This window comes from Garra rufa, chromosome 22 (genome assembly GCF_049309525.1).
Source record: "Garra rufa chromosome 22, GarRuf1.0, whole genome shotgun sequence".
Lineage (NCBI taxonomy): Eukaryota > Metazoa > Chordata > Actinopteri > Cypriniformes > Cyprinidae > Garra > Garra rufa.
This window is the reverse complement of record NC_133382.1, coordinates 29,497,807-29,524,510: the sequence shown is the minus strand read 5'-3', so window position 1 is coordinate 29,524,510 and position 26,704 is coordinate 29,497,807. Positions and strand designations below refer to the sequence as shown.

Genomic DNA, 26,704 nt, shown 5'->3' with positions numbered 1-26,704 from the left:
TTCAATTACCATCCAGAACAGGGGGAGGCAGAGAGAAGGAATGGAGGGGAAGAGAAAGAGAGAGAGAGCGAGGAAGAGAAGAAGCGCGAGAGAGAGAGAGGCTGGTGGAGGCAGAATTAAAGAGGCTTTTTGTCGCGTTTAATATCAATTCATTCCATGGACTGCTGACACAGGCAGTCCAGAGAGCCCAGGATTTATGGCTCCCTCTAATGGGCATGCTCAGAATCAAAGGCCTGTCGTCAGCACTACTTAAACCACTCCTCTCTCACTCCCTCGCTCCGGCCCTCTCCTCTCCACTACACTTTTAAAGACACACGCTCATTTACGGCTCTACAGCAGCACTTCTCAACTATAGTTTGGTTCAGGGGCCAAATTTAAATTTGGACATCAAGTGGTGACCCAACACAGCACCCATATTTAAATTTAAGCAATTGATGGTTATTTCTCTTATCTAATATTGTCCGCTTTTAAGGATAGCGATATGTCACGCAACCTGTTCGTGTTGGCTTCTGTCGAATTTGGCAAGCTTCAACGGTGACAGATGACACCGTAGAGTTTGATATCAACAATAAGCCAATTCACTTTGCTATCCTACCAATGCAAAATGATATGGTTACTTGCATTTTATTTTTTTGCATTTAACATGGTTTTATTTCTCCAATTGAGAACCACAGATGTGAAGGGACACACACACACACACCAGACTGATGTGACTGCGTTAGTCATTTTGGTCTTATGAGGCAGGTTTGCTTTACTAGAAGAAAAAGTAAGATCAGTAAAGTGCACTTTAATTTAGCTCCGATTTCGCACAAGGTAAATTAAGACTAAATTACGTCTCATTATTCACCAATTGTACATGGATTTCAACATTTGTGGGCAAAACTTCTATACATCTATGCACATCCATTTTTCATGGATGAATAAAACTAAGAGCTTTTTTTAATATACATACATTATTTTCAATGTTTGGAAAATTCTGCCAGTCTGCAGACATGTATGAAACTTGTATGTAAATATGACCTAAACTCTATCTCTGTCTACCAGGTTTCTAGTAATGTAATTGATCCACAGAGGAAACACCCCAGACAGACGGAAAACAACAATGACATTGAGACATACAGCGGATAAGGAGGATACAGGACAGAAAGAAAAGCCTGTAAATGTAAATTGTGCAAAAAAATATGAAATCCATCCCATGAATTGAGGTGCCAGACTCGATTTCAATCCAACCTTTGCTTACACCACCATTAACTTCCACATCTAACTCAAAACCAGGAAGATCATTCAGCTATATTTTGAGGGTCACCAATGGCAGTCAGACTCATTGGGTGCCATTGGCGAGAGGAAATGAAAATAAAGGAAAAAGAAAACAACAACAAATAACTTTGTCAGTATAAGATGTTTTAGCAGTACAACTTTTGTTCAGCATGAAAGGTGACCTGCAAGGAAAAGAGAAGCTTTGACATTTTGTCATGTGGTTGTCATTTTTTTATACAAAAGTACAGTTGAGGTCAAAAGTTTACATCCCCCTTTCAGAATCTGCAAAATGTTCTTTATTTTACCAATATAAGAGGGATCATATAAAATGCATATTATTGTTTATTTAGTACTGATCTGAATAAGATCACATAAAAGATGTTGCATATAGATTTGACATAAAATATGTTTAGATATATAGTCCACAAGAGAAAATAATAGTTGAACTTATAAAAATGACCCTCTTGATTCTTAATAATGTGTTCTTACCTGGATGATCCACAGTTTTTTTAGTGTTAGTTGTTCATGAGTCCCTTGTTTGTTCTGAACAGCTGTTCTTAAGAAAAAATCCTTCAGGTCCCACAAAATCTTTGGGTTCCAGGCATTTTTGTGTATTTGAACCCTTTCCAACAATGACTGTATGATTTTAAGATCCATCTTTTCACATTGAGGACAACTGAGGGACTATTACAGTATATTCAAACACTTAATAATGCTCCAAAAGGAAAAACGATACATTAAGAGCCAAGGTGTGAAAACTTTTGAACAGAATGGAGGTGCATACATGTTGTTTATTTTGCCTAAATATCATATTTTTTCACTTAGTACTGCCCTTCAGAGGCTACAGAAGATGGTTACATGTTTCCCAGAAGACAAAATAAGTTCAAAGTTAAATCTTCAAAAAAAAAAAACAACATTAAAAATAAATACTATTTAAAAATAAATAGTGACTGAAAGAAATAGTTTCTTTCTTTCTAAAGAAAACGCCAAAATTGTGCTTTAAATTTGCCTTAAAATAATGACATCTTACTGATGGATTTCTTCATTATAAACATGCAGGTTTTTGTTTTACAACACAGCAAATGATAAACTGGAGTCACATGGACTACTTGTGGATTATTGTAATGTTTTTTATCAGCTGTTTGGACTCTTTCTGACGGCACCCATTCACTGCAGAGGATCCACAGGTGAGCAATGTCTTGCTAAATTTGTCCAAATCTGATCCGATAAACAAATAACTACACCCAAACAACACATCTAGACAAACAAACAATCCACGACCACAAACACACTAACCTGCCCAACTGGGGGTCTCCATGTACAGCTGTGGCTGAGCAGATGGGGTCTCACTGCAACCACAGAGGTGTCTGATGCCTGCGGGAAAAAGAGAGAGAGAGCAAGAAGTTTTGAGTCTGAGAATGAAATCCACACAATTACACGCAAACATAAACATTTAATTCTTCAAAAAATGGTATTTTAAATTTCCTTTGAATTAAGAACGAAGCCCCGTCTACCATAACAAAGAAGGTGAGCTTCCAATTTACATTACAGATCGCTCTGAAATGCTTTGTTTTTGTGAATATGTTTGTGTGTTTGGACTTAAATTGTTTTTTCATTTCATATGCCCTTGTTATGATAATGTGTGAGGGGATTGAGAAGCAGTCAGAAGACCTGCAGGGTCCAGATAAGCTCAGAACCCCACCAGAACCACCAAATCCTCCGCATGTACGGCAACCGCGCTTCATGCTACGCTGGTGCTGAAGTGGATCTGCTGCAACATTTGGAGCACGCACACACACCAGCTTGTAAATAAAGCAAAAAAGGCACTCTTCGGATACGTAAACATGGAAGCTGCAAACGCACAAGGCATTAATTAACCACAAACCCTTTTCCGTTAACCCTTTCCGATTGGAAACAGTTAACTCTGATAGTTGGATAAGAAGGATAATCATTCTGTTGGTCTGACCTGGCGAGAAAATGGGCCTGGTGTCACTGCTAATTTAAAATCGACTGCACCAAGGCAGGTTTGGCTGTGTGTACGTGATAGCAGGTGGCTTCAAATCACATTCTTATTTAGAGAAACATTCTGGTGAGTAAGAAATCACTTCACCCAGAGGAGTGTGAGAGAAGAAGAAGAAGAAAAAAGAAACAGAGAAAGATGATAATGCTGCAACTTTTCTTTGGACACAGAAAAATATACAACCCAACAAACACAGGGCCCCAGAGAGTGAATGCAGCACTCGGGACAAAAGACCCTGTTAGAGCATTACCGTAATTACACGGCCGTAATGGCCTCTATTGCAGGCTATTCAGATTAAATATGCATAGTGCCCCGTCCATATCCACGGGGCTTGATAAAAGTGTTGTTCCTATGTGTCATTTAATTGTTAGCATTAATCTGAAATATAGACCATACTTGTTTATTGAAAACAGCACTTTGCTATGCTGGAATTGAATGTCTTTCTGTCCTTCTTGCGCATCATTCTTTCTTTATCAACTCGCTCACAAATCATCCACATTTTTTTTTTCCTTTACCTCTGTTTGACTCTTTTCCCATCACCCTTTCTCTTTTTCTTAAAGCGACAGTCTACCAGAAATTCTGTCTCACACCATATGTGACTCTGGACCACAAAAACAGTCTTAAGCAGCATGGGTATATTTGTAGCAATAGCCAAAAATACATTGTATGGGTCAAAATTATTTCTTTTAATAATTTTTTATATATTTTTTTTCTTTTATGACAAAAAATCATTAGGATAGTAAGTAAAGATCATGTTCTATGAAGATATTTGGTAAACATCCTACTGCAAATATATCAAAGCCAAATTTTTGTTTAGTAATATGCATTGCTAAGAACTTCATTTGGACTTTAAAGGCGATTTTCTCAATATTAATGTTTTTTTTTTTTTTTTTGTTTTTTTGTTTTTGCACTTTCAGATCTTCAAATAGTTGTATCTCGGACAAATACTGTCCTATCCTAACAAACCATACATCAATGGAAATCTGAATGGTGCCTGCGAGTTTAAACTTCCAAAATGCAGTTTAAATACAGCTTCAAAAGGCTCTAAATGATCCCAGCCAAGGAATAAGGGTCTTATCTAGCAAAATGATCGATTACTTAAAAAATAAAAAAAAGACAATTTATATACTTTTTAACCTCAAATGTTCAAACTCGCGGCCACCATAGAAGTCCACTTTATGGAGAGAAATCCTGAAATGTTTTTCTCAAAAACACAAAAGGCTCTAAATGATCCCAGTCGAGGAATAAGGGTCTTATCTAGCAAAATGATCGATTACTTAAAAAATAAAAAAAGACAATTTATATACTTTTTAACCTCAAATGTTCAAACTCGCGGCCACCATAGAAGTCCACTTTATGGAGAGAAATCCTGAAACGTTTTTCTCAAAAAACATAATTAATTTACGACTGAAGAAAGAAGGACATGAACATCTTGGATGACAAGGGGGTGAGTAAATTATCTGTAAATTTTAGTTCTTTTGTCCTTTAAATCTGTCACTGAGTTGAACTTGAGAACCAATTAGTGAAAGAATAGTTAATTTTTTGTGAACCAAATCAAATGATTCATTTGAAAAGAGCCAGACAAGACTTTTTTCAGAATCAGAATCAGAATCAGAATCAGAATCAGAATGAGCTTTATTGCCAGGTATGTTTGCACATACTAGGAATTTGTTTTTGTGACAGAGCTCCACAGTGCTACAGAAAGACAGTGACAAGACGATACATATTATAAAAAGAACAATATAGAGGTATACAAGACAGACAATGTGCAAAAATAGCAAAGACATTTGAATGGAGTAAGTATGTGCTTTAAATAAATAACGGAAAAATGAATAAAGAATGTATAGTGTTGTATGTTCCACGATCAAGTGTTCATGAGATGGATTGCCTGAGGAAAGAAACTGTTTCGGTGTCTGGTCGTTCTAGTGCTCAGTGCTCTGTAGCGCCGACCAGATGGTAACAGTTCAAAAAGTGAGTGTGCTGGATGTGAGGGGTCCAGAGTAATTTTGGCAGCCCTTTTTCGTACTCTGGATAAGTACAGATCTTGAAGGGTAGGGAGGGTTGTACCAATGATTCGCTCAGCAGTCCGGACTATCCGACGTAGTCTTCTGAGATCAGAATTTGTAGCTGAGCTGAACCAGATGGTAATTGAAGTGCAGAGGACGGATTCAAGCATTTTAGTTAATAAATATTTAAATTTTAAGCATTTTAGTTAATAAATATTTAAATTTTGGTCTGTTTCTCTACGGAAAGTTAGTAATGGAAAAAGATATATGGATCACTTTTATGTTTTCTTCTATGGTGCTTTTCCATTGTTTTTAAAGCTGCAAAACATTAATCACCATTTGTTGTATTGCATGCATGAAAACATGTAAATGAAAAGAGTGCTCAGAGTTTTCTTTTAGTAAAGTTGTAAAGGTTCGAGAAGAGCTAGGAGTGAATAAATGATGAAAGAAAAATGCAATTTCATTTTTGGATAAACTATTCCTTTAAAAATGACATCTAACCTTCTTTTTCCCCTCCTCCCAAAGTCCATTCTCTCTGTGTCTGTCTATCTGAGAGAGGCTGTAGTTCTCTGCGGGGAAGTGTCTAATTTCATTCCGAGTGTTCCCCTCTGTGGTCAAGAGTAGAACTGAAACCCGGAGACGCAGGAAGTCTTCGGGGAAATCCAGTTCACTACCGACTCGGTGAGAATTCATTTCTGAAGAATTTCGCTTCGCTTGCCTGAAAACAGGCTCGCAGGGTGGCAATGAAAAACAGAGGTCTCTGCATGTCAACAAAACCCTGAGCGTATTTGTGTCCATCCACCGAACCCAACGTGCATGAACACAAATGCTCCTTTCCAAAACCTAGCGAGCTGCCTACGGAGGCAGCATTTTAAGGTGAAGGCTGTTTCAGAAGGTATAAGCAATATTACGAGACACCTCATTTGAACCAAATACTAAGATCACATTGCAGATAAGACAATCCCAGAATGCACTGCAACAAACTCAGCAGGGGAGAACAAAATCCATGATAGCAGAAGAAGTAAGAAGATATCAATAATAAACATAAAATATTTTACCTAGTATTTTTAGCTGTATATATTAAAGCAAAGACTATAGAATACCAAAGACATGTCACTCGTGTAGTTTTGAATGGGGAACAATGAAACGGTCATCATAGCCGCGAAGCTCCGCCTTCTTAGTGAAAGAGCCAATCGTTGATCAGTAAAGTCAGCGCGTCACAGCATCTGCCGTTAGAAGTCCCGGTTGCTATAGAAACAGCCGGCGCTCTAAGACGTGCGTTCAGTATTGCGCATGCGCACTGGCTCATCTAGCCGGAAAAATAAGCGTTTTTTTAACGCTATTCAAGCACAAGGAACCATATTTATGAGGCAGTTCTTGTTGGATTTCTTTGGAGATTTAAAATATGAAATTTAATCGTAAGCTTGGTGAACAGTTTAGGAGAATTTGATGTTTCCCCATTCAAACAGATAGGAGCTGCACTTGTATGCCCGAGAGGCGTTTCAAAGATGGCCGCCGAGTGACATGACTTGCCTTAAAGGGACTTTGATTAAAGTCAACTGAGTGGCTCAGGCAGCCTACACTAGATTTTTCTCTCCTACTTCTAATTCGACAAATTTCACAAAAAACTAAACTGCATTTAAATCAGGATTGATAAAAGTAATTAAAATTAAGGATGGAATATGATAAATTTAGCTCATTTACGAGTATATACTACTGGTATCTAACGCATTAGCTTTTGTTGATACGTAAGTGCATCAGTGCGTCCATTGCGGCCTGACACTCAACCTTTTGAACAGATATTGATGGATAGCAAAGGATCTCACGCAATAACACAGACACACGCCGACACACACACATGAACAAAGCATGTGTATTGATTTCATCCGAACAGAGCTCATATCTCACAGCCCCCTGTCTCCCTCCCACACCGTCTCTCTCTCTCCCTGTAATGAATTACCATGCACTGGCTCCAGTATTTTTGGGAACAAGGCCAACATAATTTGTTATTTCATCATAAGTAATTAAAACCTGTTTCTTTTCCTGTTGTGTCGGAGCTGATTAATTATTTGGACGGTAAAAAGGCATAAATAACACAGAACTGAAGAGTGCCATGGAAAAAAACAACAACAATAAAACAACCATCACTCGGACTACACTGATGTCGCAAGCAAAAAAAAAAAAGCATCCCACTGAAGTCTATTTGCCCAGCTATTTAGTTTCGTACATGGCAATAAATAAACCGTTGGCTGCTGTATGATGAGAACAGCACAATAACAAATGTTAAATCTCAACTATAAAAGGCCTGCATCATGTAAGCAGATGAAAACAAAGCGTCTGACAAGCGACAGGTGTACATGCTATTTGTGACCCTGGACCACAAAACCAGTCACTGTATGTATGCATGTATCCATCCACCCACCAGGTATCTGTCTATCCACTTATCCATATGTGACCCTGGACCACAAAACCAGTCATAAGGTTAAATTTTACAAAACTGAGATGTATACAGCATATGAAAGCTCAATAAATAAGCTTTCTATTGATATATGGTTTGTTATGATAGGACAATATTTGGCCGAGATACGTCTATTTGAAAATCTGGAATCTGAGGATGCAAAAAAATCTAAATACAGTGAAAATCACCAAGTTCTCCAAATTAAGTTCTTAACAATGCATATTACTAATCAAAAATTACATTTTGATATATTTATAGTAGGAATTTTACAAAAAAAATCTTCATTGAACATGATCTTTACTTACTTTCCTAATGATTTTTGGCATAAAAGAAAAATAAATAATTTTGACCCATGCCATGTATTTTTGGCTATTGCTACAAATATACCCCAGCGACTTAAGACTGGTTTTGTGGTCCAGGGTCACATTCCATGTGCATTTATTTAAAATGTTCACAAAACCAATGGGTATTTTTAGACAACATTTTGAGTCATGTGATACTGCAAGCATGATTTCAAGTCAGATTTAGGCTGCTACAGTTAAACTGCAAGGCTCAATCCCAATTCTATCCCTTACCCCTACACTTAGCCCTACCCCTCCATTTGGCGCGTTCACGTGAAGGGGTAGGGGTGTCTCATTTCTCTTTTGGTTGGAGGGGTAAGGGGAAGGGCCAGATAGCCCTCCAAACGAAGATTTTTCAGGACCTCACTTCAAACGAAGGGCTAAGAGAAATTTCCAACATGGCTGCTCACTCGAGCAAGCAGACTCATAAATATAAGTAATTTTTGCCTTTAATAAGGATTTTCATGACAATGTTTCATTATATGTATATTACCTTCAATCTTGTGTTTGTGTTTATGGTGTTGTTTTGTAAATAAACGTTTGCAAAAAAATCGCTAAAGTTTGCTAGCAGATAGCACTGATTGCACGATATTACAAAATATATTTTTATGTCATATACACTTGACTGCATGTTAGAAACATGAAAGACCAGTGGCACGGCAATTTGCAACGGTGGTGTAGTGGAGGGTGTACGCAGGTAACGTATACGGTGTATACACACTTCCACTTTTTAAATCCCCTCTGATGCGCATTATTCAGTGTCCTGCATTCGCCAAAATCATGGCAGTCCACCACATCCAGTCATGTGAATAAATGTAAATATTCGCTCAAAACACCCAATAAAGGCAGTGATGATGCAGTCAGGACCGTGGAGCCGGCTTGCTTTGAAATGTATTTAATGATTAATGCACCTGCGCCCGCTCACCGCACCAGTAATTTAAATCAGTACATAATAATAAAAACGATACCTTACAAATAAAAAGAAGCTGATTTTTACGATCAGAAATTTCTTAAACCAGTGAACCCCTGTAAACATTTTAGTCCAAGGATCCAGAAAACGAATGCGTTCAAATAGAAAGTTCAAAAATGAAATTCACAAATGAAGCATATATACTTCTCCAGGCACCACTACACTGATTAGCAATTTGCCGCGCATGTGATAATGCGTTGTTTGTTTTGCTTACGGCCACATGTGAATGAACGGTGCGTACACCGTACATTTGTATTTTTGCAACATGACAACATTTTGACATCTTGGAATGAGTGATAAACATCTGCGCATGTCCTCTGACGTAACATTAGGAACTAGCGACAACGTATGATGACGTATCACAGTGTTGTAGTGGTGTCCCATTTCTTAGGGGAAATATTTTAGCCCTTCCCCTTTACACTTTGTTTCAAGGGACAAGGGGAAGGGGCGAGGGGTAGGCGAAGGGGTAGAAAATAGAATTGGGATTGGGCCCAAGTGTGATGTTGCTCAACATCAACTGTGGGCGGCAGATCCTTTTCTTATTTAGCGCCTAAACTCTGGAACAATCTACCTAACATTGTTTGGGAGGCAGAGACACTCTGTCAGTTTAAATCTAGATTAAATACCCATCTCTTTAACCTGGTTTACACTTAACACACTAACACATTTCTATAATTCAAATCCGTTAAGGGATTGTTAGGCTGCAATAATTAGATCAACCGGAACCAGGAGCACTTCCCATAACACCCTATATACTTCTTACATTGTAAGAAGAATGCCATCTACGCTAATATTAGTGCGTTTTGTTCTTATTTCTTGGTCACCATAGCCAGATCCAGTCTGTATCCAGATCAGATGGTGGATCAGCACCTAGAGACGACCTCTACAGTCCTGAATGTCAGCACAGACCTTGTCACCTAGATGGCCATCGGCACAAGACCACAGGAACCAGATGAGTCCTCTGCACAATCTGACTTTGCTGCAGCCTGGAACAAACTGCTGGTTTGTGTGGCCAGAGGAGAACTGCTCCCCCGACTGAGCCTGGTTTCTCCCAAGGTTTATTTCTCCATTTCTGTCACCAACAGAGTTTTGGTTCCTTGCTGCTGTCGCCTCTGGCTTGATTAGTTGGAGAGACTTAATTTATTATTTGGTACTATTTGGTCGAACTGAGCTGGATGATGAAATCACTGAATTCAATGATAACAATTTAACTGACAATTGAGTGTTTACTGTTCTTTTGCATTATTTACACACTATTTTCCTATTTAATTCTGTAAAGCTGCTTTGACACAATCTGTATTGTTAAAAGCGCTATATAAATAAAAGTGACTTGACTTGGTGTAACAATGTAACATGTAGTTACTGAAAATGCATCACTAATGGCACTGACCTAACCTAAAAAATCCAGATTAGAGAATAAACTTTAGATTCAGTCTAACTTTAAATGGACACATACTGTTATAAGTATAAAGGGAACAAGGTTTTGCTTGTTAGCATGGTTGATGAGCAAAGATGGCAATTTGTGTATTTCCAGGTTTTCCTGCACCTGCCAAGCATGTGCCATAAAGATGAATGGGGATGCTAATGGATAAATGTATCCGGATATTATATATTTTCTTCCTCAGAAAACTCAAAATTGCCAGTGACGTTATTGACACAAAACATAATATGATAGCAATGGATTGAAATGTTGTTTTGGCAGCGATTGGATAATTCTATGTAATAACAGACTGTGAAAATAAATAAGATGAAATACAAAACAAAATAGAAATAAAAGTTGTTCCATTAGAGAGGCCATTCCATGTCAGAAACTGAGGCTGAATTGATTTAGCAATACAGCTTTTTAAAGATCAGAAGACAGAATAATGTTTTCTATCATTTCTTTGTGTGCGGAAGAAGAAGTGAAAGATGCGCTTCCATGTCTTTTCAACAGAGGATGAGAACAGGTTGTAAGGGGGGGAGAAAGAATGAAAAATGGCCAGGGCAGTGGCACGGCATAAAAGAACAATTTAACTTTGTAATGCTGTGCCTGAATCCTTTTGGATTCTACTTGGCTTTGTGAAGCAGATTAGTTGAGCAGCTTATACAGGCTTTGGTAAATAGAGTTGTAACTCCATTCATCCCCCATTCACAGAGTAAATATCCCCTTTCACACACACCAGAGCACAGTGGCACACACACTGACCTGGAAACACTTCTCAATTACAGACAAGCTGGAGCTCATCAACCCTTCCTACAGGGAGCCCGAATAGAGAGTCTGGACATAAATATTAAGCCTTGAACAGCCTGCTGTAATTTGATTTTCATACTGGGTCAATATATGAAAGCTGTGAGAGCTAATGTTCCTGTTCCGTATGGAGTTTCACCTCATATCGCTAGGCTGGGAATTTATGTGGCATGTATGTTTGCTTTTGCATGTGCTTGAGATTGCTGTCAGACTGTTTGCTGTACTTTGAGCATCTGTTGAAGGATTAGCTCATCTGAAAATGAAAAACCTGTCATAATTTACTCGCCCTCATGTCATCGAAAATTTAAATGTCTTTATTTTTTCTGTTAAACACCAAAGGAAATCTGTACAAGCCATTTTTGTCCATATAATTAGTACCCATGGCTTTCATTATCTTTATCTCAAATGAACTTTCACCTTACTGAGTTAGTAAGTTGAATTCAGGAACTGAATCGGTTAGATTTAGGGTTGCCAGGTCTGCATAACCAAACCAACCCAGCCATATTGGCGGCATTGAGTGTGAACAATGCCCCTCATCCAAAACAAAACTTGCATGTTTTGCTGATCATTGCTGCTGAAAATAGTTAATTATTGTCATGTTTTGGGCTGGACTTATCAGTCAGACAAGGAAAAACATTTCGAGTTCTATAGACTGGCAAAACTTATAACAAATCAAGTAGAAGTAGAAGTGTGCAAAAAACTGTCTGAGTAACAAAAGGACAAACTGAACCAGGATTTCCAGAGCAAGAATCTTGACAACAATTTCCATTCAGTTATGTAAAATATTAGGCTGATAATACTGCTCGTATGTATCTTTACCACCTATTAGCTTTAGTTTGTCAAGATATTGTGCCCTTTCCTGCTTACTAAAGTCCTTCTCTATATGATTTACCAGCTTCCACATGTTTTTTTCTGTGGTTTAGACAGCATAAATTAGTAAAACAATGTATTCGGTAGTACATTAACCGTGCAGTCCATGCTGTTGTTTACATCCAAGTATCACCAAAATAGCCGTGTATCCAGGTAACTGACCAAATGTTGACGTAAATGCAAACCCTCTATCGAGTTCCGGGGAAATTTGGTTACCAAAATCGCTTCAAAATCACTCCAAATGTTCCGGGGAAAAAATAAATCCTCCTAGGGGGTTTCACCTCGTAGAAACAACCTGAAACAACAGTATAAAAGTAGACCAATTCCGCAGTAAAAACGCAGACTTGGCAACCCTGATTAGATTTGTGAATGAATCACTCACAGTTCTCTGAAATGGATCAATTGATTCAAAATTCAAAAAAATGATTCTGTCACAAATCAGATGTCATTACTTTTCTCATGAAAGGAAATTTAGGTTTGGTGTCAAGAATTTTTAGTGAATAAAAATGTAAAATAATGCACATGACTCACTTTATGATCTGTTATGGTGCTTTTGAGTCATTTTGTAGCTTGAAAGCTCAAATTATGCATCAAATGCAGCATCCTGCACACTATTCAGAATGCTTTTCTTTTGTGCTCCACAAAATAATGAAGATCAGACTTTCTGTTTTTGAAACTGTTCCATTTATGATATTTTTGTGGTGCTTTTGAGTCATTTCAAAGCTTTAACAAAAATGCTTGCATGAAAAAGATCAACCAGCTCACCCCACTATTTTATGTAAGCCCTATGAGAATGAAGGAATGACATAAGGGTAAGTAAATAATGACAGAATTTTCTTTTTCTTTTGACCAACATTGAAACTAAAATACGAGCGACTACCACCCCAATGTTCTTCATCTAATATACCTGTAGGTAAGCAGTAAATACCAGCTTTATCCCTGGCGAGCGGCTGAGATATTTAAGAGCACGGGGAGGACTGCACTCTCACCAGAAGCCCTGCTGAACCACATGTTGCAAATGTTAATGAGGATTCCCAAATGCCAGGCCACTCTGGGGACTCTGCCTTTAACCAACCCAGCAGATAAATAATACAATGCCCAGCTATAACTACACCGGACACATGCAGCGAATGACAAAGAGGCCTCGGAAAAAGAGGAATGGGAGGTATGAAACACATAGACTTGACTGACTAGCCAACGCAATTGAAATCCTTCTTATTGTGGCAAGCCGAAGTCTTCAAATTGACCTTCCTACAATGAACATGAATCGGGATTTGCTATGGTGCATCATCACCCTCCCTTATAACCGTGGGTTTGCTCGGTTTTGATATTGCATTTGTTGGGTAAAAAGATTGAATATACAGCTAATAGACATCTCCATTAAGACCCTAGTGTTGTCATTCCACTGCAACATGCACCCAATTTATGTTGGACAGAGAGGATTCTGGGAAATGGAACACTAGGACGTCTGATGCAAATTGAACATGAGGGACATTGAATATTAAAACAGGCAAAGCAGCCCATTGACTGAAAGTGGGGGGAGAGATGGAAATTTAAATGAAATATGGCCCGTCGTAAAAGGGTGAAAATAAAGGACCAAAACAAAATCAACAACAAGTGAATAATTACCAACAACAGCTTGGTTTATTTCCAGTTTGAGTTGATTTACTAAAACATAAATATACAATAAAAAGTAACAAGGGTGTAAAGCATGTTGTTAAAATTTATCATTTTAAGCAAAGAGAGCGAGACGTTAGGCGGGATGCGCCTCTGATCATGAAACGCTGTTGGTTTACCATCGACGGCTTTCTTCAGGATTAGGAAAACAACCTGTGCTTGCTTTATAGAGGCAGATGAAAACCGGGTTTTATGATAATTATTCCGAAGCTGTGTGGATTTAGTGAGTTGTTAAAAGTGGAAATCGAGCCATCGTTGGAGGTAGTAAGACTGTCAGCCTGTTTTCATTGGAATCCCACAGTATATCATTATATTACAGAATGGCCGTAATTATGTTGTCGTCAAAAACGTGCGTTCTCTTCCTGAACATGGTGGCTGAACTTGACTTAGTGACTTTAGTGTCATTAGTGGAGAAGTGCCATTTCTAAATGATGGTGCCACCAAAAGCTCTTCATTTCAGCTAGACTGGTTTTAATTTTGTGTGAAGCCCTAAAGTAACCCGTAATTTTATTCTTTACGTGCTTTGACTTAGACACCCAAATCCCTTGGGCCTGTTTGGTTTCAGGACTCTCTACTCTCTATACCTGTATATATATAAAACTTTTATTTATTTATTTTTATTTTTTTTGTTATGTTGGATGGTCTGAGGGTAAGTAAATATACAGATCATTTTCATTTCTGGGTGAACTATTCCTTTACATTTTCCAATGATATTATAAACACAACACACTTTTCTTTTTTAAAACTACATGAGATTTCTTACTGTTAGAAACTATGGTTGACAATAAAATAAAATATACTGCATTTAATGTCTTTAGAAAGCATAAATGTGACCCTGGACTACAAAAACAGTCTTAAGTAGAATGGGTATATTTGTAGCAACATTATTCCTACCGTAAATATATCAAAACTTAATTTTTGATTAGTAATATGCATTGCTAAGAACTTCATTTGGACAACTTTACACAAATCATATCAAATTCTGTTCATGTGTTAAAATAATTTAAACAGTAAATTCTTAAACATTGCTCAATATTAACATCTTTAAACTTTAGGTAATACATTATCGTTTTTGTTACAACCAAGCGTTTTTTTTTAAAAACATATCTTTTCAGTTCTAATGACAAAACCTCATTGGATGATGTCTTTACGCAAACTACAATGTCATCAGTGTAAATCGGTGCCTGCAAGTTGAAATTCAGATGTGACTTAATTCATACTGGTATTAAATGTGTGACAAATAACTACGACTGAAATGGCCTGCTTCATGTTTGTGTGCAATGAAGCTGAATGTTTGATGTCTGTGCAACCTTTGTTGACCTGACCCGACTGCTTTGTACCAAGCCAAATGTGAGAACCACATAATGTAAAAGGCATGTTATGGCAGCTATTACAGCCGTTTCTATATGAGAAAGGTGTGGTGTAATCACACAACACAATGTACTGTACACAGCACGCCATTTGTACAGTAGACAATTCCAGCAAAAGAAGACGGCATGAGAGTAAATAAAGGATGAATGAAGTAAAACTAAATAAGCCAGAGGTGCCTGTCACATTTTGGTGCGCTTCTGACTAGACAAATGAAAGGGAAGTTCCCGTGAGAGAACTGAGTATGTAATTCAGCGCTTAATGTGTGTGTGCACGTGTGTGTCGGATGAAGGAGAAAGATGCAAGAGGCGCGCATCCATCCTCAGAGGTGAACTCGATTTCACGGGTTAGTGAGAGAGGGGTGCTGTAGACTGGGAGGTGGGTGTTCTGCCTCGGCTTTATTAAAGCGTTTCTGTTCTCGGTCCATTTAGAATCAGTGTTTGCTGTTGCAGATGACATGCCTGAGCTCCTTTCACTCGCCACAGCTGCCGGAGGGGCTGCACCTCTGTATTTCCCCCCTAAATATGCACTCAGACACAAGCTAACACATTATCAGCACTGTTTATGTGTGTATTTTAAGTTGGATAAATGAGCAATAACACATCATCTCGAGTGTGATATTGCATTTATACAACAGTTTGATGGCGCAAGTGTGTAAGTGTCTTCTTTCCTCCACGGATTCAAATCTCAAGTTGACGGTTTAACAGTTTAAAATCTCAGAAAACAAGTCTAAACAAGTACATTATCACCTGAAACACCTGAAACTACATTTTGTGACACAACAACAGTAATATTTGTAAAATTATAGTGGATTTGGCCGTCCGCCATGACATTCACTGTGAGAAATACCGCAAGCGGAGTGATACAAACAGTAAAACAGTTAGAATTCTGATATCACTAGAATATCGCACTCCTCTCAGCCAATCAGATTTGAGGATGGGAAAGAACTGTTGTATAAACTGATTTACACATTAAAGTTTAGTGTTTTACAGCTGTCTAAGTATCAACAGTTGCTAACAGAGCACAATGAGATGCGCTAAACATGAACCCCTCGCACATACACATACACACACACACAGTCATATATCAGACATTTATCACTGCTCACGTGTAGGATGACCACCCCCCAGGAGCTTTTAATATTTAATGTAAAGATTAATCAGCCCTCTCATTATTTTAATTGTTCTTCCTTTATCCAACCTGTCAGAGTTATAGATTACCCCCTGTAGACCCTACCAGCAGCTCCCTGGTCGGGGATTTATGGGTATTTTTGGATCAGGTAGCCTCTAGTCATATTTCACCATTTTCTGACGAGCCATTAAAATGTCCCAGGTAATTAAACAATGGGCATCAAGTTCAGGTCTCTCCTCTTTATCAGGCAAGAAGCACGCTGGGATAAAAACTCCCTTGCTAGCAATTAGCATGTTTAGTAAAAAAAACAAAAAAAAGCTCACAAGTTAAGATGTATAGAATCTGTACAGGAGTAGCACCTCTGAGGGGATGATACATGCTTGTTAGTAAATTAAAGGATTAGTTCACTTTCATAACAACAATGTACAGATAATGTACTCACCCCCTTGTCATCCAAGATGTTCATGTCTTTCTTTCCTCAGTCGTAAAGAAGTTGTGTTTTTTTGAGGAAAACATTTCAGGGTTTCTCTCTTTATAATGGATATGGATGGCGCCCCGAAGTTTGAACTTCCGAAATGCACTTTAAATGCACTTTAAATGCAGCTTCAAAATGCTCTAAACGATCCCAGCCGAGGAGGAAGGGTCTTATCTAGCAAAACGATTTTCGAAACAAATTGACAATTTATATACTTTTTAACCTCAAATGCTCGTCTTGTCTCATCTCTGCGCATCACATGCAAACTCAGTGTGATTGAAGCAGAGATGGGGACTCGAGTTTGAGACTTAAGTCGCACACACAGTGACTTCAGACTTGACTTGAGACTCGTCCTCGAAAGACTTCAGACTCGACTCAGACTCGAGCTGCGGGACTCGCGAACAATGTTTATTTTTAGGAAACAACTAATGAGCTCGCCGTTATTCCTCTCCCTCCGTTTTTTTTTTTTTTTTTTTTGTTTTTTTTTTAGGCGCGGCTGCCACACGTGAGAGGACAACAAACACACGTCGACTGCTGTGCTATTCATCATTAGCTTTGGATTTAAAAACTTCAAACAAGAAGGCCCAAACAGAAAAGGCAGAATAATAATATTTATATCTAAATTATTTATATATAACATTTGTGAATATAGGCCTATATGTAGGCTACAATACATGTGCATATTATTTTGAAACAATAATAAATTAGGCTCAAACATTATTAACAAACGTGCGTGTTTATTTGAGCACTTCCGTCAGTGAACAACCAGCCTACAAAACGCTAAAATAAATAAAATAAATAATACATTTAAATAAAAAAGTAGCCTAAATAAGAATGTTAAATAGGCTATTAAATAAACATTCGTTGCAAAAATTCCTTAAACCTCGCCCGGACCTGTCTGACAGCTCATCAAAATACTGGCCCGAGTCCGACTGGAACTTTTTTCTTTCTCTGTCCCATTACACAGCTGCTGTTTTTAATAGCAATGTGATTACATTTATTTTCGTTTATTTAGTTTATGAAGTAAATTTAGGAATATATTTGGAACACGTTTTGTTTGTGAAATTCAAGTTTTTGTTTTTTAAAGTAACCACAAGCGGCCAGCGACAGACAGATCAATTTAGCTCTCTTAGGTCGTCACATTTTCAATTAAAATCCATAGATATTAAAAACTTAAAGCATATCACAATATTAGTTTTATCGTTTAAACTAGATAAATGTGTGCTATTAGGCGCATATCCAATCGTTTGCGCGAAGAGTGAAAGCTGAAGCTGGCATTGCAGTACATGGAGGTGCCGGTGCAATGTGAAACTTGATTGTGGCTCATAAAGGTAGGAGTAGTATATCATCCAGAACTGTAAATAAATAATTTTAAATAATTAAAATCAAAAACAAAACTCTCTCATTAGCTGTAGGCCTAATCCATAAAGACACATTTAGGCATTAAAGGCGCGTCCGATGAGCAGATGACGAGTTAGAATCATCAACTTCACCTTTGCGACAAATAGTTTATTAATAAATAATTCGAAAATCTCCTTACTTTTTCCCAGACACATTCATGGTAATTATGGTAATTTGAACGCGGAACTTACAGCAGCGTTGAAGGCACTGGCACGGTATTGGGACAGTCAAAGCCTTAGATTTGCTTCCACCATGTAAGTGGGCCTGACTGTACTTTATTAGGCTAGTGTCTCCCAAATATTGCTCAATCTCTTTTATTTTTGCTGTCTGTTAGTGGCGCAGCAGTCAGATCTTCTTCATTCATATTTAAGCGTGAATGAGAACCATTTCGCGGGGGATGAAAGGTGTATGAAAAAAAAGAAGAATATTCAAATCTTAAAATTTAAAATCGAATGTCAACCCACTGAACGAACATTCGAATAATCAAATATTCTGGTCCAGCCTTAACAGTGACATAGGCTATTACAACGTAAACATGGTTTATGAGGACATCTGTGTCCTCATAAACCAAACGGCTTAAAAAACATACTAAATGGTGCTTTCTTAATTTTTGATCTGTACTGTACTGTGTGTTCATGCTACAAGGCAAAATACAGATAACTTAAAAGTAAAGCATTTTTGGTGTTTTTGTCATGTTGAAATAGCCTGTTTATACTTATTATATACCAAAATCAAAGCAGATACTGCATGCTAATAGATAAAGGAGTAATAATAACATATTACATGCTTTGAATTCCTTATATATAGCTATGCAGTGCTGGATGGGTCGCTGTTCGTGATGCAAAACTTATTTTAACCAGAGATTTAATATAATAAAGAGACTTGAGACTTGACTTGGACTCTAACTCAAAGACTTGAGCGTTGACTTGGACTCTAGCTCAGAGACTTGTGAGCATCTCTGGATTGAGGTAAATACAGTTAGGGTACGTCTAAAAACTCCCATCTCGTTTATGTCTTCAATGTCAAAATCGTCCTATAATGCTGTTTTTACCTTTTTTTTTAAAGGGAGTTTGAGTTTCTTTGTATGTTCACTTTGTAAACACTATGTCGGTACTTTTGCAGCAATCTAAGGTGATTTTGAAGTTAGGGAAGAAAACGAGATGGGAGTTTTTAGACGTACCCTAACTGTATTTATCTGAATCACACAGACTTCGCATACACTGCGGAGATGAGACAAGACGAGCATTTGAGGTTAAAAAGTATATAAATTGTCAATTTGTTTCGAAAATAACCGATCGTTTCGCTAGATAAGACCCTTCCTCCTCGACTGGGATCGTTTAGAGCCTTTTGAAGCTGCATTTAAAGTGCATTTAAACTGCATTTCGGAAGTTCAAACTCCGGGGCGCCATCCATAACCATTATAAAGAGAGAAACCCTGAAATGTTTTCCTCAAAAAAACATAATTTCTTTACAACTGAGGAAAGAAAGACATGAACATCTTGGATGACAAGGGGGTGAGTACATTATCTGTGCATTGTTGTTATGAAAGTGAACTAATCCTTTAATAGAGCATCATTTATATCTATATATATTCTGAGAGACAAAATTATATATATTTGTACAACAGTTCTATCTGGTCCTCGAATCTGATTGGCTGATCGTGCTGTCGAACTGTTGTATAAACTCAATATCACACTCGTAGACGTGAGATATGGCTGTATATCAGCACGCTGTGATTACCTACGGCCGAATCACAGCAGTGCTGATATACAGCCATATATCATGTCTACTTGTGTAATATTGCTCATATATATATATATATATATATATATATATATATATTAGGGGTGGGCATAGATTAATTTTTTTTAATCTAGATTAAATCTTGGAATTAATCTAGATTAATCTAGATTAAAATGGCTAATTTGAATTATGCTGAAGGCATTTTCAGAATGTGTGCGCTACCCAAATAATGACTAAAAGTCTTCGAGAACGGGCCAGGTGGCGCATTAGACCAGGCGCTCATCTCCTGTTTCCAAAATGCATCGCAAACTGCTTGACAATTGCATTTACAACATAATTACCTATACAAGCTTGTGTAACCAAGTACTTCTGCGCAAAAGGCTGCACGACGTGCGCGTTGCCGTTAAATACACAATCGCGCACGGGCATGGATTCTGCGTGTGTATAGTCTCCGATTAAACTGCGTTGCTTTTAGAAGCGTCAATTCAGTTGTTGCATATAGTTTAATGTCTTTATATCGGGATTATCAAAGTAAATTATAACTCAAACTTGAGATTTTACTGGGGCACAGCAGATTTTCACTGGGGCACGTGCCCCAGTAAAAAGGGTCTAACAACGCACGCACCTGCCCTGAAGCGGCTTCATAACTGCATCCATGTTTGCACGTCTCATTTGATGTGGTAATTTCACAGAAGTTGAAGACTCGTTCTCGCCTCCTACAGTGCAATTCGACTAGGTATACGTCATCCGTGCTAAAATATCAAGGTGGAAGTCATCATATCTTGCGTAGTTTAGACCCAGCTCCCAACCCAACTTTGAGAATAGATTAACGGCGATATTTTTTTATCGCCCGATAAGAGTCTCACGTTAACTCAGCACGTTAACGCCGATAACGGCCCACCACTAATATATATATATATGAGCAATATTACACAAGTAGACATGATATATGGCTGTATATCGGCACGGCCGTAGACATATACATATTGTAATATACATACATATATATATATATATATATATATATATATATATAGATGCCGGGGAGAGGGAGAGGACGCTGGCGTTGAGTGTTCGCAGCTTCTCCACTCTAGATACTAGATACCTTGGACATATGCTTTGGATACTGAATAAAAAGGCGTTGGACTTTTTAGAATTTTTAGGTTTAACTGTTTTTATTGACAATCCGGTTGATAGTGGACGGTAGCAAGTGCCTGCAGTTGCCGTGTAGTTAACTAACCACGGTCTTCCAGCACCCTCAGCACGCTGTACTCAGCGCGATACCACTATTTGCCTTCCTAGCTCCGGTTTCTCTGCATACGATACGGATGTTTTTTCAAGTTCTCTACCAAGTTCTCCTTTTGCTCTGTATACTGCCTCTGTGGCTAGCGGCTAATAACAAATGGGGTGCCCGTGTGGCTGGCACAATGAAGTACTCGGCTGCCCAACTAATGAAATATAATAACTACAATACTCCAAAATGTAAAACAGTTATTAAAGAACTTGGACTCTTACGTTGGCGTCGCTACATCCATAGAGGCTCCCGACGAAAGTTTGTCTGCTCTCGACCTGGTGACACTGTTTTTTCTGTCTGGACAGCTGGGCTCTCAGTCGCATCTCTTCCGCGTCATCAGAGCACTGATGCTCTGTGGACTAGTACTACTGGAGACACTGCTACAGCGCCCGGGCCTTCCACCTCAGCTGTTCCTCCTGCTGACCTGCAGGTTGGTTTTTCTAGGCTGTTCTGCTCCTTTCCAGAAGTTACTCTTTCTGAGGTTGAGGATATTATTAAGCGGATGAAATCAACTGCCTGTGCCCTAGACCCTTTCCCTACAGCACTTGTGAAAGCAAATGTTTCTGCTATCAGTCCTATCATTTCTAGGATAGTAAACCAATCACTACAGTCTGGTCATGTTCCAGATGCTTTAAAAATCGCTATAATCAGGCCACAACTTAAGAAACCTTCCCTTGATCCTAAGACCTTTGCTAACTATAGGCCCATATCTAATGTGCCTTTCCTTTCTAAAGTCTTGGAACAAGTAGTTGCTAGACGTCTCTATGATCATCTTCAACATAACAACATTTTTGAAAAGTTTCAGTCTGGCTTCCGTCCTGGACATAGCACGAAAACAGCATTAGTGAGAGATACGAATGACCTAATAATGACGGCTGATGCTGGATCATCATCACTCCTTGTCCTTTTGGACCTCTCTGCTGCATTTGACACTGTCGATCATGGTATACTCTTGAACCGGCTTTATCACTCCATTGGACTTAAAATGATGTCCTGTGTTGGTTTGAGTCATACCTAACAGACAGGTCAGAATTTGTGGCCATGGGAAGCTCAAGGTTGTGCTTGCATGCTGTTGGATGTGGTGTTCCACAAGGATCGGTTCTGGGACCTATTTTATTTATTATTTATATGTTACCCCTTGGCAAAATCATCAGATGCTTGGGAATGTCTTTTCACTGTTATGCTGATGATACACAATTATATATGAAAACTGATACTCAATCATCGTCATCTTCATTATCTGCACTTACTGTTTGCACGGAGGAGATACGGGCGTGGATGAATAATAACTTTCTCCAGTTCGAAAACAGAAGCTATTCACATTGGCTCTCCTCACCAGATTAGAACATCTACCATAAATTGCATTTCATTTCCTGGCCAGGATATTCCTTTATCATCAGTGGTCACCAATCGTGGTGTTAGATTCGACCCACATTTAACCTTTGAGGCTCATATTAAGAATCTTTGCAAAACATCCTTTCATCATCTCAGGAACATAGCTAGACTTCGCCCCACACTCACCCTACGTGATGCTGAGAAACTTGTCCATGCCTTTGTCTCATCTAGACTTGATTATTGCAATGCGCTTCTCATCGGGATTCCTAATAAGAGCATTCAGAAACTTCAGCATGTACAGAACTGTGCAGCCAGGATCCTAATGAGAGTACGTAAATATGAGCATATTACTCCAATTCTTCAGTTTCTTCACTGGCTTCCCATTTCGGCTCGGATAGAGTACAAAGTTTCCCTTCTTACACAGCAGTGTATCCATGGCGATGCCCCTATGTACCTTAAAGAACTCCTTATTCCTCAGACTTCAGTACACTCACTCCGCTCCACAAATACTTACCGGCTCCTATTACCTAGGACTAAGACACGCACAATGGGGGATAGAGCTTTTTGTACAGCTGCACCTAGGTTATGGAATGCACTGCCTGATCATTTGAGAGCTCCATAAGCAACTGATGTCTTTAAAAAGGGACTAAAAACACACCTTTTTAAAAAAGTTTTTTGTTAAGTTTTAATTTTTTTTTACTGCTGTTGTTTTATTTTGACTTTTACATTGTACCATTCATTATGACTTTTCTGTAGCACTTTGAGATTTTTCCTAAAATGTAAAGTGCTCTATAAATAAAATGTATATATATATATATATATATATATATATATATATATATATATATATATATTACAACTAGGGCTGCACGATATATCGAAGAATTATCGTTATCGCGATAACAGTCTACGCGATATGGTATCGCAGAGAGTTGCGATAAATGGCATTTAATTGGTTTAATTTCTTTACAAAACTTTCGCTAGGCTAACTACTGCACAGACTGCTGTGAGCTGCAGTGTGACAGGTTCGCCTTTCTCTCCAACATTACATAACCATTTAAACTTAATCTTTATATTATTCCCTTTAATTAACTTTTGAGATATTAGCCGTCAATCACTCCGTCACTGAAACTGCGCTCCGCTGAACTAGGAACCGGCTGTTTTTTTCTCTCAACTATCCTATGTTCCGGATCTGCACAAACTGCATTGCAATTAGGTGTGTGTGATATGACGATGTTTTACTGTGGACAGTTAAAAGGTCCACACAATCTATATTTCGTGTTAGAGCGCGCACATTCTGTGAAGAAAGCTCAGCTGAATTTGACACTTTATGTTTCAGGCTAGAAATCGCTGATACAACCTTTAATATAGGCTACTGTACAACGCGGCACACATTCAAATCAAATGATAACTCAGCTGCAGAGGACCGCTCACGCATAGGCATAATTTCCACTGTGGGGACACGCTTTTTTCAAAATCCCGTTTGTGTCCTGCCACTTCCAAAACAAGGTTTTGTTAGAGTAATCTATTGTATTGTAGAATGGACGCTATGCACTGCTGAGAGTTTCGCGCGGTCGTTAAAACGAAACCAAAAGTAACACGCGCACGCGCATTCAAATACAATTTTAATACCCCGTGTTTAGAGAGCGAACCCACAATGCGCGCAAATTAGGCTATATAACATATTTAGGCTGTTATTAATATGTGGGCTATATATTAAGTTTTGTAGTTGTCTATAACTGTATCATGCTTCAAAAATTCTAATAAGATTGTTTGTGATTCAACACACATTTTGTACACAGAATATGAGTTGTTGCCATCTGGGAGGAGGTTTAGAGTTCCTTATTGTAGAATGAATAGATTTAAAAATTCATTTATCACTGTGTCTATAAAGTGGTTAAATAATTGTAGTATGGAGCTGTAAAATTTTATTTTTATTTATTTATTTATTTATTTATTTTTATTGGGGTTATGTATTTATCTATTTATTGTTGTGTTATTTGTATTGTTATTGGTGTGCTTTGTTTGTCTGTCAATTGATTGCAGCATGGGTGATGGGCCCAAGACAAATTTCCCTGCGAGGGACAATAAAGTTTACCTTACCTTGAAACAGTAGCCTACTTTGATTATGGCTGCATTTATTGTCTAAATGACTAAGAAAGAACTGGGTCGTTTATTTTTTGTTATTTATACTGTAGATTCTTTAAAAATGCAGTGGTTATCTCTTTTAATGGCTCTACCTATAATAGAGAAAATAAACATCTTGTTGATGTACTCATATTTTCTATTAAGTTAGATTTAATTCGGATGACAGAAGAATAACTTTTACCTGTTTATTTTAGTATGATCATTACATATATAAATAATTAAAAATAGACAATAATAATAAAAATAATAATAATAATTTTTAAAAGAAATATCGCAAGAAATATCGTTATCGCAATATTCAACAACAATATCGCATATTTTCCCAATATCGTGCAGCCCTAATTACAACCTATAATTTCCTAAATTTTAAGGTGACTGTTTAATCTTATTTTTAACTTATCCGAGAGTAGAAGGGCAGTTTTTAAGCATATTTCATAAATTAACTGATATTTGGAAAAAGAACACTTAAGACACCTCCAAGTTATTGGTGTTAATCTGGTTGATTAGGGAAATTGATTCTTAATTTCCTTAATTATATGACAAACTCAATTAAATTCAATTTTCATTGAGATTGCAAGATGGCAGGCCGCTCTAAGGTGACTGAAACCTTGTGACAGGAGGTTATCCAGATGAAGGCCAACGGGATGACTCTTTCAGCCACTTCAAGAGAAATGGGTCATTCCAAATTTGTGATTTCTCTAATAATGCAGGTTTACAATGACATTAACTCATTCAAGTCCCTCAAAAAGACTGGTCATCCACATAAGACAAATGCACAAGAAGACTGGATAATTCAGAGACTTTCAACAGGGAATCGGTTCAACACTGCAGTTGGAAGTGCCTGCAAGTTCAGTGCTGAACAGGGTAAGAATCTGTCTCAGCAGAATCAGCTAAAGGCTAAGCTCACCTTTGCTGAGGATCATGTCCAAAGTTCACTTTAGTGATGAGAGCAAGTTTAATTGATTTGATTTCAATGGGAAACATTACGTTTTGGCGTTAAACTAAGGAACTACTGAAACCCAAGTGCGTAAATAAGTCAGTGAAAGGTGGAGGAGGAAGTGTAATGGTTTGAGGGATGTTTTCTGTAATAGCAGTTGGGGTGAATGCAAATGTTTATCAGAACCTCCGTCAACAACATGCATTTCATTCCCTGCAAGCATCTCCCAATCAGCCTGCAATTGTAAAGCAAGACAATGGCCCCTTCACACTGCAAAACAGGTAAAGCAGTTTCTTAAAGCTAAGAACATTGAAATAATGAAATGGCCAGTCCAGAGTCCTGATCTAAACCCAACTGAAAATCCTTGGCGACAAAGTTACGGCAAAGAAACCTACTACAGTTACTGAATTATGGAATAGAATGAAAGAAAAGTGGACCAAGATCACCACTGCAAGGGCCTCTACACTTCCTACTAATTTCTGACAGCTGTAACCCTCCGGAATTTTAGTTGTAGTTTTCTTTTGTGCTACAGTGGTTACTGTTCTCTAAGTTTTAAATTAGATCCCTCTGTTTTCCACAAAGTAAAGGTTTTGGTTGAAATAAAAGGATATTAACGTTATGACAAAGATATTGTTTTCCTCAGCAGATATTCAAACAAATGTTTATCGTGAATAAGAGACCGATCTGAAGAATGAATGCTGTATCAGATGCAGGTAATCACACAGTCCATCTCTCTCTCATACCGTAATACTCTAAATCAGTCTTTCCCAACCACGTTCCTGGAGGCCCCCCCACACTGCATGTTTTCCATGTCTCTTTAATCAAACACACCTGATTCAGATCATCAGCTCATTAGTAGAGACTCCAAGACCTGAACTGTGTGTTTTAGACAAAGGAGAGATCCTAAATGTGCAGTGTTGAGGGGCCTCCAGGAACGTGGTTGGGAACCACTGCTCTACATAAAACAGTGAGCTTTAATACCGTAATACAATAAGCTTTCAATGAAGCAACTCAACGTTACTAGTTCTAAAGTGACATTTTTTAAT

General features: G+C 38.0%; 1 protein-coding gene across 2 annotated transcripts in view; it reads right to left on the bottom strand.

The window, feature by feature from the left end:
• rbfox3a (RNA binding fox-1 homolog 3a) overlaps positions 1-26,704 on the bottom strand; it is a 533,508-nt gene that overhangs the window by 264,107 nt on the left and 242,697 nt on the right. For both annotated transcript variants that reach the window (XM_073827724.1, XM_073827726.1), the window contains exon 4: positions 2,554-2,631. In XM_073827724.1, the coding sequence (XP_073683825.1) occupies positions 2,554-2,575 (22 nt within the window). In that variant the 5' untranslated portion in view covers positions 2,576-2,631. The remainder of the gene's footprint in view (positions 1-2,553; positions 2,632-26,704) is intronic.